Below are 15,120 nucleotides of genomic sequence, written 5' to 3' on the forward strand. Positions count from 1 at the left end.
CTGAGTAAAGACCACAACGTGTTTCAAATAGCTTCATCACTGTCAATCAAAAAGTGGCAGTTGCCAGAGAGTGAGACATTAAAAATGGCAAAAGCAGTGTTGTATCGTGCAGCAGGTCACCCAGACTAATCAAAACACAGCACTTTTTTAGCTTGAACAAGACATCATAACTTTCTCAAGAAAACACCTTTATCAGTTAGTCTTAGCACTTAATTCTTATGGTCTTGGTGAAAAACTTCATTTAGTTAACTCAGTGGTATTATAGAATTAGGTAAAGTGCTTTAAAAAGAATAAAAATAATTCACATTTCTCTATTAAAAGTAATTTTTCCTCTTGAAACTTGCCTTCAGTAATAATTAACTCACATATTAAAACTGATGGAATAGCATTAGCAAGAAACAGCTGGTTATCTTAGAGGGGCATTTATTAAAATATTTCATGTATTTGCCAAAGTACTGTGCCAGAAAAGATTATCTGTGCTGTGTGTTGAACAATCTCATGAGTCATCTTTTGCTTTTTCCTTTGGCTAGTGCCTCTGCATAGGTCAGGTGAATAAAGTCGAAGAGTTGTGTGGCATTGGCAGCATTACCCAAAATCTTGGATAGCTCGTCCTTGGACAGTGTCACCAGCTCTGCAATGCTTTTAACGTGGGTCATTAAGGCACGGCAGTTCTTTGCATTAACCCCTGGCATTTTCAGCAGGAAGTCCTGAGGCCCAGGGTTGTACTTGTCTGACTCGGGGAGCGTTTCGGAATCCGCGGTGATGGCCATCGCTGTTTCTGCATCGGGCTGGGGACGGTTTTCTTTCAACTCTTCAAAGAGTTCAGCAGTAGCGTGGGGAGAGGGACACCACAGGATCCGTAACTTTGGGAAGTGCAGGGTGAGAAGGGTTAGTTTAGAAGTAACATCATTGCTGGAAATTTCTGGCTGTAAAGAGCCTCGTGGGATCAAGGAGAAGGATTTGTTAGGATCAAACTCAATGAGGAGAACTGGCCGCTTGTAGTAGCGGCACATGGCCACGCACTGGGAGTACAGCCGGCCGTTGTTCAGGGAACCGATCAGATCGCTGATGCTCTTCCGCTCCACACAGATGTCAGGGGTTAGAATATAGTCCCCAACTTCCAAGGTCACAGGCTCAATGTCGATCCCTCGGCGATGGATCAGTGACGGAAGCTCACTACGGAATTCCCGCATATCCACGATTATGGTTTGCTGAACACCCTTCTGTTCCTGTCCACCTGAAGAGCAAAATAAACACAGTTATTCCCATACTTGGCACCTCCTGCTCTGGTTCTCCTGTGTGCTGCCAAGGCTTCTGCAATGGATGGACTTTTCATCTTAACTTATACCTCAAATTCAGCAGTACAAGAAATCCAGACTTCATTTGATTTGTAATGTTAGAGAAAAAAAATTACTCGCCTAAATATATACTGTAGTTTATGGAGAATGCTCTGCAGCTTGATAGAACTACCACGCTACTTGCTGAAAGCTTTGTAGAGATGACAATGAAATTAATTTAAATAATTTTTATCTACAGCTTAATGTATCAGGGAAATCTTTAAAAGGCTGCCAGCAAAACAAGATAATGAAGCTGATCCCTTTTATTTCCACCTGTTTCCCACAGAAATACTGCACTTTATTGTGGGAATTATGTGTTGTGCTCTACAGATCTGCAGGACACATAAAGAGACTGCAGCACCAAGGGCACAAAAGATGTAATAGCAAAGATTAGAGAGCATATGGCAAAGGAGAGCAGGATTTCAGAAACAACAGTAAAGAAAACAGGCAGAGGAATAGCATACCTGTCAGACGAAAAGAACAAAAATATGGTTAGAATTGCAACAAAAGAAAAAGGACACTTTATTACAAAGGAAGTGATCAAACCCAAAATGTGCAGTTGTTTACCCAGGCAGCATGTTTTGTCAAGATGAAAAGAAATCCCCAACATTTACTAGCTCAAGGACAACACTGCCTTTGACCATCTGCAGACTTCAGCTTGTATGTTTTAATTTCTCTTCCTACAAGCAGTACAAGACACCTTGACAACCAACAATCTGACTAGGAAGAATCCAAATGGTATCAGTCTTAATGGTCAAATACTTCATTAACCTGTATTTTCAAAGGAAACCACAGTTCATTGTCACTGGGAAATAACGTTTCTTTAGCATGAAGACTGCAGAGCCAATGTACAACGTGTCTGCCCCAGATGTTTGAGGGTGATTTAAAGTGCAATAGTTATGGGACTTTTGGAAAGCTCTGGGCTGCAAGCCTGACCTAGGAGCAGCTCACCTGCTTTGCGTGTGTCAACAGAGGCAGAGGCAGGTCTGGCGTCTCTGAGGAGGACTAAGTTTGTTTCATCTCTTCCTTCTCTCTCTTCAGGAACAACCATGCTGGCCTTCTCTCTAAGGAACCACAAACAAACACACACTAAAAACTGCAAATACAGGAGTAAAGAAGCTTGAAATACTTCAATACCCTTCATGCAGATGTAAAATTATATATAGTTTAATATTAAATGCAACCCCGATCAGAAATGCAATTTACTGAATTTTTCTAGGTTTTTCCTTTTACAAAGGAACTAATGACTAGTAATAGCACTGTAACCTGCTGAGAAGCTCTGTCAGTAAAAATACTGTCATATACAGTCTAAGGAGATGTTTTGTTTCCTCAACTGACTTAGGTTAGAAAAGCTTTAGAAATTATCTTACAAGAAATGTTACCTGCAAAAACACAATGACACAAATGAACTTCATAGATAATTAGGAAAAAATTCAAGTGATGCCAATTAGCCTTTATGTTAATATTAAATCCTGCTAAAATTATTAAACAAAATACCAGGTGCTTTGAAAAGGAAAGTTTTGACTTTTTGGTGATTTTCAATAGGAAAGTCTTTACATCTGACAAAGAATTGAATTTATTTAAAGCCTTCACAAAGTTAAGAACTTCACTCTATTTAAAATGTAAGCAAATTGGGGAATTACATGAAACCCTAATTATAAAGGCAGGTAAACCAACTGTGTTACCGAATGAGTTTTTCGAAGGCCTCCTTCTCTTTCCTCAGAGCTGTGAGGTAGCGCTGCTCTTCTGTGGAGCCCCCATATATGAGGAAATAAACTCTGTAGGTATAAAAGAGAAAAAAAAGAGGTCACAAAACATTGTATTAAGTTAAAAAAATTCACAACCATAAATTTAAGGTCAGTAGCAGTAAATGCCTGACAAGTTAGTTAATAGCATATTAAATTTTAAGTTTTCTATATTTTTAATCAGTACGTGACATTTATTCATAAAACTGAGTTTTGCACTTTCCAGATATATTAAATACATATATCCAGTGTGGGGATCTTTCTGTCAGCCAATGCTATAACTGCAAATATTAATTTTCTTTATTGTGTTTCCTTTACTTGTTTCTCTGTTACAGTTTCTGAATTACTGGTCTTCAGCATGATGAACATCAGGAAATATGAAAATTAATTAAACCCAAAATAAATACTTTTCTTTAAAAATCGTATCTTCAGAGATGGTTTAAAATGAGACTACACCACCTGAAAATGATCTACTGTCACTAAAATCATTGAAGCAAAGATCTTGGAATTGTTTCTTTTTTTTTTTTACAGATATGCTTCTGCTGTTAAGGGACTAAATACCTGCTGGAAAGTAAAAATTATCTTCTGGTTACACCAGACATTCTGCTTTTGTTTAAACTTAAGGGCTCAACAGGAACTGGAAGGTAGCTAATGAAAATGAACAGCAGCATGTTCTGCATTGACTGTTGACAGTGCACTTCCAATTTTATCTTTTCAGACTAGAATTACCCTGGCCAAGTCAACTTGCCTTAAAGGCTTCCCAGGCCTGCTTGCCTTGTAGATTTCCAGCTGCCGAACAAAAGTGAGCTCTGCATCATACAACACAACATATCTGGGTTCTACCTCGTGCAGCACCCGAGTGAGCGCGTAGGGATCCCCACACCCCTGCAGCGGGTGGATAATTGTCAGCGGGTCCTTGAAAATCCCATAGTAACAATCTGAGGGCAAGTTCAAATCAAAATCTTCAGGAATCATCTCTTCAGTGTTGCCTTCTTGGCTATCACTTAATTCTTTGTTGTCTTCAACCTCAACCTCCTCTCTCTTTTCCTCCTCAGTTTTCCCTATCATTTGGATTAGAGTCCGGTCTTGCTGCTTCTTCTGTTTATTTTGTTTTGAAGAAGCTGTCAGTTTGGCTTTTTTTGCTTGAGGCCCTGTGTCTGGTTTGGCATTTCCTTTGGACTTGATGGCTTTTCTGTCCATAATCCACACTTCTCCAGCTTTCTCGTCCTTTCCGAAGGTTTTGTTGTATAGTCTTGTTAAAAAAGCTTCTGCTCCAGCAATAATATACTCCCTGAGCTGTGCACAGGCTCGGTCATCACTGGCACAAATGAGCACTTGCCCTGCAGTCAAGAAACAATAGCATGTTTACAGCCTGTAATGCTGTGCTTCTTATCCAGCTACAAGCACCTCCCGAGCCAGTGGCTTGCACTGATCCAAGCCCTGTGCCTGCCAAATGCCTTGAGACTGGGCTGTCACAGCTTCGGGAGAATCTAAATTGCATGGCTTTTTATACCAAATAAAATTAGAGTAGGTTAATGGAAGTTCAACATTCCTTTTTCTTACAATATCTAAATTCATAAAGTTTTCCTTCTGACCATTGGAAATGAGGCAGATACAGTGTGTGTTGAGACATACTCAAAAAACTACTCATTTTTAAGATGTGGAATAAGAGAGAACTTAATTTAGACCATTCTAATTTGTCAGCTGCGTTAGAGAATCTACAGAACACATGTTTCACACAGTATTATTGACATTTGTGAATAATAATTCTCTGCAAGCTGACTCAGATAAACTCCTACAACACTAGGAGAGAGAGCCAGTTCTTACCCAGAGTCAGAACACTGTGGGTGGGAGAAAAGAGCACTTTTTTACCCTTACTATTTCCTAAAATAAAACTTGCTAAATTTTAAGGGAATGAAAAGCTCTAAAATAGGAAAGGCAGCAAAGCAGTTAGACTCTCTTCCCTGCCTCCTAATCTCTACCTCATTTACATGCAACCCATGCAAAGCAAATTTTTAGGTGCATGAGAAGGATGTGCACGTTATAAAGGGTGTAAGACAGAACCCCTATTTTTGTTTTGAACCCAAACTTCAGAAATGAGTGAATGGGTACCTTGATCATTATAAATCTCCACATCTGTTTTATTTGGCTTCGAACTAAGGTATTGGTACACTACTGAAATGTAACCTAAAATATTTTTTCAGAATAATTCATGTTCTTTCCTAAAAAGTATTGCATTGTAGGAACAGCATTTCTCTTTTAGAGCAAGACCTAATAAAAGTTTAATTTTACATAGTTTATGTACATAATGTACATAAATTCCTCATCTTGAGGCCACAAATTACTAAATTTAAACCAGCTCTTTGATAAAACTACAGAAAACAGTTAGTTCCTTCTCTCCAGGGTCAAGTAGAAGTACAAACCAGTAGAATTCCTGGAAAACTTGCATAATTTAGTATTGTCTTACCTGGACCACCAAGGTTGTCACTGTTCTTATTCTCATTTTCAATTTCTTTCAGTACTTCTCTCAAAGCTTCCCATTTTGGGTTACTTTCTAGAACCAATTCCCTTTTCAGCTCTGAAACAAAGTAAGATTGAACATAGCAGCTCTTGCAGGCAAAATATCCTTCAGACTTTAAATCAGTGGTTAAATGTCAATAGTGTGATGGTTGTTGGCACATATGATATTCAACAACCTACATATGCAACTTGTTATGCTAATAAGGTGGAGAACACTCTTAAATTTAAAAATGGAGATAAATGCTTTTGTGAAGCAAAACACTGAAGTATTCACTCATTCTTCAATTCTGAAACTCCTGAATATATTTTTTAATAAAAGCAACCACAGCCTCCTACTCTTTCACGTAAGATAATAAAGATGAAGCTAAACATCAACGGAATGCAAGAACAATTTCACAAAAGCTCTTCTAGTGATCAGCTGAGCAAGCTTAGGAGAATCCTCTACTTCATGACTCTTTTATGTTGTTTATCATATGCTTTTGGAACTAAGATTATATCTCAATTTATCCCAGCTAACAGACTGAGATCCTGAGCTGTGGAAGTTCATGCAGGGAACCAGACTACAAGAAATAATATGCAAAGCACTTGGAATCGTGTGACACTCTTAAACTTAAAATTAGGAATGATCAGTACCATTTTCCTTCTTTACATCACGTTTTTCAGAGCCTGAGCCTTTGCCTTTCTGATTCAGTTTCTCATCTGCAATGCGATAAACTCGAGCTCGAGCATTCACAAACATTGAAGTACTGGAGTCAAGGAACAGCCAGCCTGGAGAGGAAATGAGAAGGAAGCAGTAGTAGTTTGACATCTGCAATGTGTATGTGTTCCAACCCTCTGCAATAAAAGCCCCAGATCTTCAGCTGGTATACCTGCCCTACCTGCTTGCTGTGTAATCACCAGCTTAATAAAAGACAGAAATGTGATGCAAATCTCACACTGTTAAGTAACAGCAGTTAAGTGGGAAGATGAAAGAAGTATCTGTCAATAAAAACCTACGTCCTTATGGCTGGTTGTGTAAAACCTAATTAGATACCTTCATATGTTTGGGAACGATAATTAAAAACATCAACATCGCACCGTTTCATGCATTAACTTGTGTGGTTATTCCGTGTTTACCTGAATTCTCACCAAAAGCTTTTTCACTCGCTTTCAGTGACTCCAGGAGATTAAGGAAAGTAACACAATCGTACTGGGTTAGATACAGTAGCAAAGTGCGTAGGATCTTCAAATCCTGGACCAAAGACTTTGTCTTGGCTCCAAGCTGATGCCAGAGAGGATCTAGATAGTGACGTATTGTCTGGAAATTAAAATTGGAAAGTTCGGAGTGTCAAACATACAGTATTGCATTATAGCTTCCAACCAAGCTGAGAATGCACTTTAACTTTGCAGGGGATGCTCTGGTTTCCCAAAGTTATTACAGATACCAAAGTAAATATGTACTGGTGAGATATTTGTTTTGATATAAGTTAGCATATTTTAGCAAAGTTAACATAATATAGATGTCTTTATGAAACATTTCAGCAATTAGCAGAAATATATAATTTAATGTTTTAAGCAAATTTTTTCCTCTCCATCTAATAACAAAATACTGGTAAAATTATATAAAAAAAAATCCTTATTTTACTGGTACTGGCCTGTTGTATTTATATCTAGTGTCCTTTACTTAGGTACAGAAAAAAAACATTACAAAGTTTCCAAAATCAAGATAGGTACCATGAAGGTGTGCAACTTTTAGAGCCCAAGAAAGAACCTTCAAATATTTCAAGTACAGAAGGCCTTCCATTTAGATTATATCACAGTTAACCAATAACTGTGTTGCACTATGACAGCTGATTTCACCCTAACAAAAGCATATGTGTACCACACATTGCAGATCTGTCAAAAATAACAGTGAACACAAAGTTATTGACATACACAATGATTAAAGACACAGCAGATGCATGCATGTGCATATTGTCTATTACATACAGTGCATCTCCTACTAGAGAAAATAAAAAACACAAGCAAGACATGCACAAGGAAAAGGGGAGAATGTGTATGGCAATTACTGATACTTACCTACAAAGTATTCTGAGATGAAGTTGCAGCTGTCTTTTTAATAACAGCAGCAACAATTACTATTATAACCATGAATTGGGGTGTTTTTACTCTTGAGAGTTTGGAAATGAAGGAAGAACAATAATAGCAATACATCAAAAACTCTACTGGCAACTGTCACATCAACATTACATCCCCTTGTACCAGTAATAAACATGTCATGGGAGAACACTCAGCTGCTGCTGGTTATCTATTTTTCAAATAACATTTCTGTTTGCATGGCAGGCACTTTGGAGATCTATATCCTGTTACTTAGACACTGCAGAACAATCAAAATTATTACCTTGTCAAAAGGTTTAGCAATAGCATTCTCTAAAGATAGATCTTCTACTTCAAGAGCTGGGTTGTAACGTTTGAGTTCCTTCAGACATGCATTCAGAATGTCCAGGATTGCAGTTTGGATAGCAAGCATAGCAGGGGTCATTGCCACGTGTATTTCCACCACTTCAGGTTTATGCTTCTCTAAAAACGAGTGCACTGCTATATGAAATCTAAGAGAAAAACAGCTTCTTAAGATTTACATGGATAGTTGTATTTGGCTTAGAATTACTCAAAAGTTTGTATAAACTACAATTCTTTAAAATGTAAACAACTAAGTTAATTCCTAAATCAGTTTGTACTGATGTGAAGAGTGCAATCTTATGAAGAGCCTTGGAAAACCATCTGTTCCACAATTATGACTGTAGTCATTCTAGTCATGTGAGCCTACAGTGCTGGTGAATGATCCATGGAAAATTACTGCACTGGATTCTGCATCGTCATCACATATAACAAATATTAAAATAAGCCCCAAAAATCATATAAAGGAGAAACTGGAAAGGGTTCAGAAATTCTCTGAAATCACATGGCTGCACCAGCAGATTTTATGATGTTCCAGCTTGCAATGACAACCTGCAGGTCCTTGTTGGAACCCTGTCTTTGGAGCCACTCCAGCTGCACAGATCCAGAGATGCCACTGACTGTTCCTGACAGGAGGAGGCTCAGAGACCCCGATGGCTGCTGACCTCTGCAACTGCGCAGACATTTCCCTTACTGCAGCCCAGGTCTTTTCATGGAAGTCAAGGAAGGAAATCTAGAGAGCTTGAGAGCTTCTACTCAACCTTTCCTACCCCAGGTACGTGCACGTCTACTTCCCTGGGATACTGAAAGACTATTAAGGGATTTACAATGCAGAGGAGCCATTCACTAGGAAGGAGTGAAGCACATTCCAGCCTGGACTAACAGAACAAATGGGCAGAGCTCCTGCCCAGGGCAAGAGCACTGACATCAGAGTGCTCAGTTCAGTTGTGGAACTGCTCCTGGAAGACTCTCTGCATGCCACATTTTAGCAATTTGTTTTTTAACAGTCATCAAGAAATATTCTTCATACACAGCATATGTGTGTACGAAGATTAAAATAATCTGACATGTAGAAAGAGATGCATGGAGTTTCATAACAGCTGGAAACAAACATGTCCATGAGCAGCAGAACTGAGAGACTGTTTTCCTTTCATTTCATGGCTTAAGTACTCTTGTTTAGTAAGAGAAGGTTTTCTTAAACTGTTAAGAATGTCCGTTTTTGCTGTGATTTCTGTTGACTAACAGGAGAGCTCTGCCATAAGGTCAATTCCCTTAATACCATCAAGTAGAGTCCATTTTCAAAATACTCTCAGAAATTCAGCATCTCTAAGACCGCTTCTGTCAAAAACTGAAAAAAATTTGTTTGGGAATAGAGGAGGGAACACAGATTAGCAGTGTGACTACATACACCTAATTTTCTTAGGAACCTGCTGTAAAATCCTTCATCTTTCCTCTAAGTTTAACTCTCCAGCGAAGTAAAGAAGTGCCTCACCTTGGCCACAGATAAAGCTTCCCAACAAAAAGATTTTTCATCACTCTTTCCACATGACAAAAGCCAGTGTTAAATGCAACTGCATTATCTGTAAAAGCTTTAATGAAGCCTTGCTTGTTCTTCTGGCGATAAAGTCGCAAGATGAACGCTTCCTGACAGGACTCAATGATTCTGTGTGCTTTGTACACCAAAATGCCTGGCAAAAGAAAAAAGATAATCAAGTTTAAAAAAAATACAGAAAGGTCCACGTTTGTACAGATTTTTCCTCACAACTGTCTTATTCTTCTACTGTTGTTTTAAATACAGAAATTTAAGTCTTCTAAAATGAAGGTTGAACCAAGTGACTCTTCAGTTTCAGTACCATGGAATTGCCAAATAACAGAACAGGGTTAATAATGCATCTTTAACAGGAAAAAAAAAAAAAAAGCTTGTGCATGAGTGGCAGGACTTAGTAGCTAGGAAAATTCTCTACTCCTGAGGCATAACTTGAACTTGAGCCTTTAAAAGCAGGAAAAGCAGATGCACGACACAACACACTGTTACAACAAAGCAAGTTTGATGTCTTCAAGGCTGTGATAGTTGAATTCTTCTGTTCAGAGAAATTCTGGAATTACAGACTTGTCAAGTAACTTTCATTGGTGACAGTTCAAGTGCTTGCATAATCAAAGAACTTCTGAAAACATTTGTTTTGCTTTTCTCTCCTATCTGACAGTCATGTTCACACTCAAGGACAACAAGTATTATAAAATATATGAGATATATATCAGTTTTCTTCATGGCTATGGGTGCAATAGGAATAAAAGACTTATCAAGCACATTTAAATAAAGAGAAATGAAACAACAGTTTAATTTAATTACAGGTTTGAGGTGAACATTTCTGGAGTTCACAGTTCGCTCAGCCAAAACCTGCTAAAGCAAGGCTTGTTTTTTCCTCATGCTAATCATGTTAAAAGGCAGATTGTATTATTTTCCCCCTCCCACTACTGAATTCAGGCCTATGTGGTACCTGCTTACAGCTTCCAGGGGAATCATAAATGCCTTTCTAAAACGGAAGGAAAGGACATCAAACATCACAGGTTTCACCTTGTGCCTACATAAGCTAATAAACTTACAAAGCACTTAATTTCTGTAACAAGTCTCCTCAACTCAGCATCCAGCCATTGATTTTAACATGCCTTTGGCTGCTAAATGAAGAAGTGTCCAGAAAATATATTTCCATGTAACTGCTTGCCATTCATGATTAAGTCCTGAAATAATCCACTCCAAGGTATTTTTCTATCTAGATATTGTTAGACCTGTCGTATGAAGAAAATTTTTCAGTACATAATAATGATCATCTCTGAACACCTTCCAAATTTTTCAGTATATGAACCCAGATGGACATGACAGGAAAGACAGAATTTCTAACAGGTCAGTAAGACTGTGTTTATTGTAATACCTCCCTGCTTTTAGTCAACATGTATCTGCCTATGAAGGGAGTTCACACCTGCTCTGAACGCCTGGGTAGAAACAACTTGCCACTTTTTATTACACCAACTTAGTTTCACTGTGCTGTCAAGTATATAATTTCTACTCAGCTAAAACCACCAGGAATAATTCTGCTTTACTGCAGTGATAATTTCTTGTCTTAATTTAGCTGGATTTTTGAGTTCATCAGATGTTAATTCACACTGATTTTGCAAATGACATTTTTAACACCTAGAAAGGCTTTTGCTGTTACCTCCTCATGAAACACTACTGCAAGATTTTGTTGTACAATCTCACACACAGACAAGGCACACAGACCCAGGTGTTGGGAGGCTGGGAATGAAGCCACCAGTCGATTGCAGCTGCTCTCACACCGACCTCTGGTGGCAATGCAAAACCTGTCACAGCTCTGTGGCACTATAGGACAGCACCAGTTTTAAAGCTTTACTGCATTCCTTCTTTTCATGGTTTTTTTTTCCTCTTTGGTAGGGTAGAAAGGTAAAGAGGAAGAAGTCAAGGGAAAAAGAGAAATCAGCACAGGTTGCCCAGAAAACCTATACACTTCTTTTGAATTAGAAATCTGGTGTTCTTCAACTCCAGCATAAACGTGTTCAAAATGTTTTACAGTGGAACTTGCTGTAGCTTGACTAAAAGGAAGGAGGTACAGCTTCTGAAGCAGAAACTCACATTCCTGTAAGCATACAATATTCAGCTATGTTTAATCATTAAGATGTTAACACTTAGAAAACAGCAAACTATTCTTCAATCCCTGGCTCTTAGAGCTCTCTTTTTCCAGCTCTCCAGGCTGTAACAGGGTTTCCAGCTTAGACAGGAACACAAAAACAAGAGTGGCTGGGGGAGAAGGCAAACAGAACATAAGGAGAGAAGGGTAACTCTCACATCTTCCATGTATAGCTTCTACATAACTACAAAAAAAGGTTGCAAGCTATTCTCCAAATCTTTACAATTGCAGTAACAACATTACTTCATAATACTGCTATTTGCATAGCATCCAAGTGTGTCAATACAAAGATTAGTAAGGTATTTTTTTATGAGAAGTCATCAGGAGTAATTTGTTAATGCAAAAATATAGGTAGTGTGCATGGGTTATAAAGCATGACATCTAAAATCTGTTTTAATGGCAGGCCAGTGTCCAATAAACCCCAGGACACTATTTCACCAAGTGCAATCAATTATTCTTCTTTGAAAGCATTTTTAAACTGTATGATTAAATAAGGCAAATGAGTTAAGAGGGAAAAAAAAAGGAACAAAAGAACTACATATTTGCTCCTTTCACCTCAGTCTTGGTGGGGGGAAAAAAAAAAGGAATAATTCTTCAATCTCTACCCATTAGTAGAATTCTTCATATAGAATCTTTTTTGAAGCTTTGTGTATTGTCAAACAGAACACTCTTAGCTTTATTTCATTAAGCTCTTACCGGTAATGAGATTGGCAGGAATTCTGTCAGTAAGGAAATCTACCACAAGGATCCGACTTGTTGCAAAGACAACTCCTCCTTGTGTATAAAATTCATATCGAGTGTTGTTTGCAATTTCATTGGTAACGCGTCGAGGGAGATGAACAACTCCATCTGACCTCAGCTGATCAATAAAATACTCCTAAACCAAACACAATAAAAACACAAGACACTGTTGTTGTATCCAGAAAAAGGGATCCATAAAGCACCTTTATTTCACTCTGGTAATTTATTTACTCTGGTAATTTTGAGGAGCTGTTGAAAACAAATTAAGACACAATAGTATAACATAATAGAAGAAGTCAGAATTATTATGATTTTTTATGATTTTTTTTCTTTTTTGACATACTTCAGTTTCAAACTCATCTAGGTGATAAAAAAAATCGACATAGTCAGTAGTAACTAGATAATACCTACATAAAAATGAGCAACTGATACTTCAAGGAGCTTACATTTACTTATACTTCGATATCCCATTTTCAGAGAAAATGCAATTTTAATACTGCCTTAAGAACAGAGAATTGGGAAGAGATCATCTTTTAGTGCCATCACCTATAGTCATGAGATGACTACAGCAGGTAGATCATATACACCAAGCTTAATCTTATAAACCACAGCTGAGATCTTTATTCACCTATGGTTGCTATAAAAGGTCCCCCAAGACATCCCCTTCCTGATGGTGGGAAATTTGCCTGGTTCCAGAGAAAAAAAAGCAGGTTTTTTTTGGTACAATTAGCCACAAACACATCAAGTCCAACAAGCATGTTTCATCCCTTTCTCCTCATTGGTTACTTTTAAGTTATTTACTTGTTTTAGGTAATTTGTTTTACTAGAACTTCATTGTGCTGCAGGAGTAGAAATCCAGCTGCCCTGATCCCAAATGTGTGTGGTTTGACAGCTTCCCCAGGGCCTGCGGGGGGACAGCAGTGCCCTTGTGACCGAGAAGACCAAGGAGATGCTGGGGTGCGTCAGGAAGAGCAGTGCCAGCAGGGCAGGGAGGTGACCCTGCCCCTCTGCTCAGCCCTGCTGGGGCACATCTGCAGTGCTGGGTCCAGCTCTGGGCACCTCAGGACAAAAGGGACACGGAGCTCGGGGAGCAGAGGGTGACAAAGAGAACGAGGGGACTGGAGCATCTCTCCTGTGAGGAAAGGCTGAAGGAGCTGGGGCTGTTCAGCCCCCAGAGGAGATGGCTGAGAGCAGACCTCGCCAGTGTGTGCCAGTGTGAGCAGGGAGGGCTCAGGGCAGGGACCGGGCTCTGCTCCCTGGGCCCAGCAGTGGCACAGGAGGATGGGCAGGAACTGATGCCCAGCAAGTTCCACCTGAGGAAGAACTTCTTCCCTGTGAGTGACCGAGCCCTGGGACAGATTGTCCAGAGAGGCTGGGGAGTCTCCCTCGCTGCAGATATTCCAGAATTGTGTCTGGACACAGTGCTGTGCTGTGTGCTCTGGAAGGACCCTGCCTGAGCGGGGAATGGGAGATGGGCACTGTGCTCCCTGCCAACCCGACCCGTCCGTGGTTCTGTGCCGGGGCCGGTGCACAGCCCCCGCGCTGCCCTCACCCGAGCCCGCACACCCTCCCGCCAGCCCGGGGAGCCGCTCCGCCGGCCGGGGCAGCGGCAGCGCCGCCGGGACGCGCCCGCCGCAGCCGGGAGGGGAAGGGGCGGGCGCCGGCAGCTGCCCTCACCTCCTCGGCGGGGCTGGTGTTGAGCACGAGCACGAGGCTGGCGGGCTCGCAGTAGAGGCGCAGGAAGCGCAGCAGCAGGCGGTCGATGCCGAGCCCGCGGGCGCACACGACGAGCCCGTCGCGGTGGAAAAGCTCCAGGAAGATCTGGCTCTCGTACTCCAGCAGCGCCGCCATCGCGGCACCGCTCCCGCGCACGCGCGCGCGCGCGCCCCCCGACAGCGCCCCCTGCCGGGCCCGCGCGCGGTCCTCCAGGCCGGGCGGTTTCCCGCCCCGCGCGCGGACGGGAGGGTCCCTCAGGGAAATGTCCGTCCCCTCATGGGTACCCACTGCGGGCTCCTACTGCGGCCACATGAGCCTCCGCCTCTCCCCGCGCGGGGAGCGTGTGCCGAGTGCTAATGCCAGGTGGCCCGTCTTGTCCAATCATTTTGTGTTTGGGTTAGACAGGGGGAAAAGGTTTTTCATCCACAGGCTCCCCAGGGCAGTGGTCACGGCCCCAAGACTGGCAGTGCTTCAGGAGCATTTGGACACCGCTCTCAGGGCAGGATTGTTGGAGTGTCCTGTGCAGGGCCAGAAGTTGGATGGTTCTTGTGGGGCCTGCCTACTCAAATATTCTGTCATTCCGTTGTTTTTTGCCGGGTAGTTGCACTTTTTAAGCACCAAACCCAGACTCTCCTGGGCACTCCTCTCACCAGCATCGGCCCCTCGCCGTTTCCGTGGTGCCGGCCCGGTCAGTGCGCAAAATGTAGTCTGTGTCCAGAGGGGTGAAGGCGCTCCTCAGAGCTGCTTTCGGAAACAGCTGGAAATGCAGAGCACTCCTCACTTTCCCTGCAATTCAGCCGAGCATCATGGAAGCACAGAAGGGTTTGGGATGGAAAGGACCCTCACATCTGCCAGTTCCACGCCCTGCCGTGGCAGGGACTCCTCCCTGTGGCCCCGGCTGCTCAGAGCGCCCGGGCGGCCCCG

General features: G+C 41.2%; 1 protein-coding gene across 1 annotated transcript; it reads right to left on the minus strand.

Annotated features, from left to right (window-relative positions):
* Positions 1 to 406: 406 nt before the first annotated feature.
* On the minus strand, positions 407 to 14,366 carry ERCC4 (ERCC excision repair 4, endonuclease catalytic subunit). Its single transcript, XM_064390020.1, has 11 exons — positions 14,158 to 14,366; positions 12,436 to 12,616; positions 9,531 to 9,726; positions 7,983 to 8,190; positions 6,719 to 6,899; positions 6,236 to 6,370; positions 5,550 to 5,660; positions 3,831 to 4,422; positions 3,023 to 3,115; positions 2,289 to 2,401; positions 407 to 1,237 (listed from the first exon to the last, which is right to left on the minus strand). Exons 1-11 carry the CDS (start codon positions 14,329 to 14,331, stop codon positions 504 to 506), a joined length of 2,718 nt encoding a protein of 905 aa, XP_064246090.1. The 5' UTR covers positions 14,332 to 14,366; the 3' UTR covers positions 407 to 503.
* Positions 14,367 to 15,120: the final 754 nt, after the last annotated feature.

The sequence above is a fragment of the Passer domesticus genome, chromosome 15 (assembly GCF_036417665.1).
Source record: "Passer domesticus isolate bPasDom1 chromosome 15, bPasDom1.hap1, whole genome shotgun sequence".
Lineage (NCBI taxonomy): Eukaryota > Metazoa > Chordata > Aves > Passeriformes > Passeridae > Passer > Passer domesticus.

What these genes read in the sequence shown, in the direction of transcription:
- ERCC4 (XM_064390020.1), bottom strand. Translation starts at nt 14,331, where the DNA reads ATGGCGGCGCTGCTGGAGTACGAGAGCCAGATCTTCCTGGAGCTTTTC. An exon ending in ACACCAGCCCCGCCGAGGAG is followed by an intron (nt 12,617 to 14,157) that starts GTGAGGGCAGCT and finishes TGTTTGGTTTAG; the next exon opens with GAGTATTTTATTGATCAGCT. An exon ending in AAGCTTTATCTGTGGCCAAG is followed by an intron (nt 8,191 to 9,530) that starts GTGAGGCACTTC and finishes TTTTTCTCTTAG; the next exon opens with ATTTCATATAGCAGTGCACT.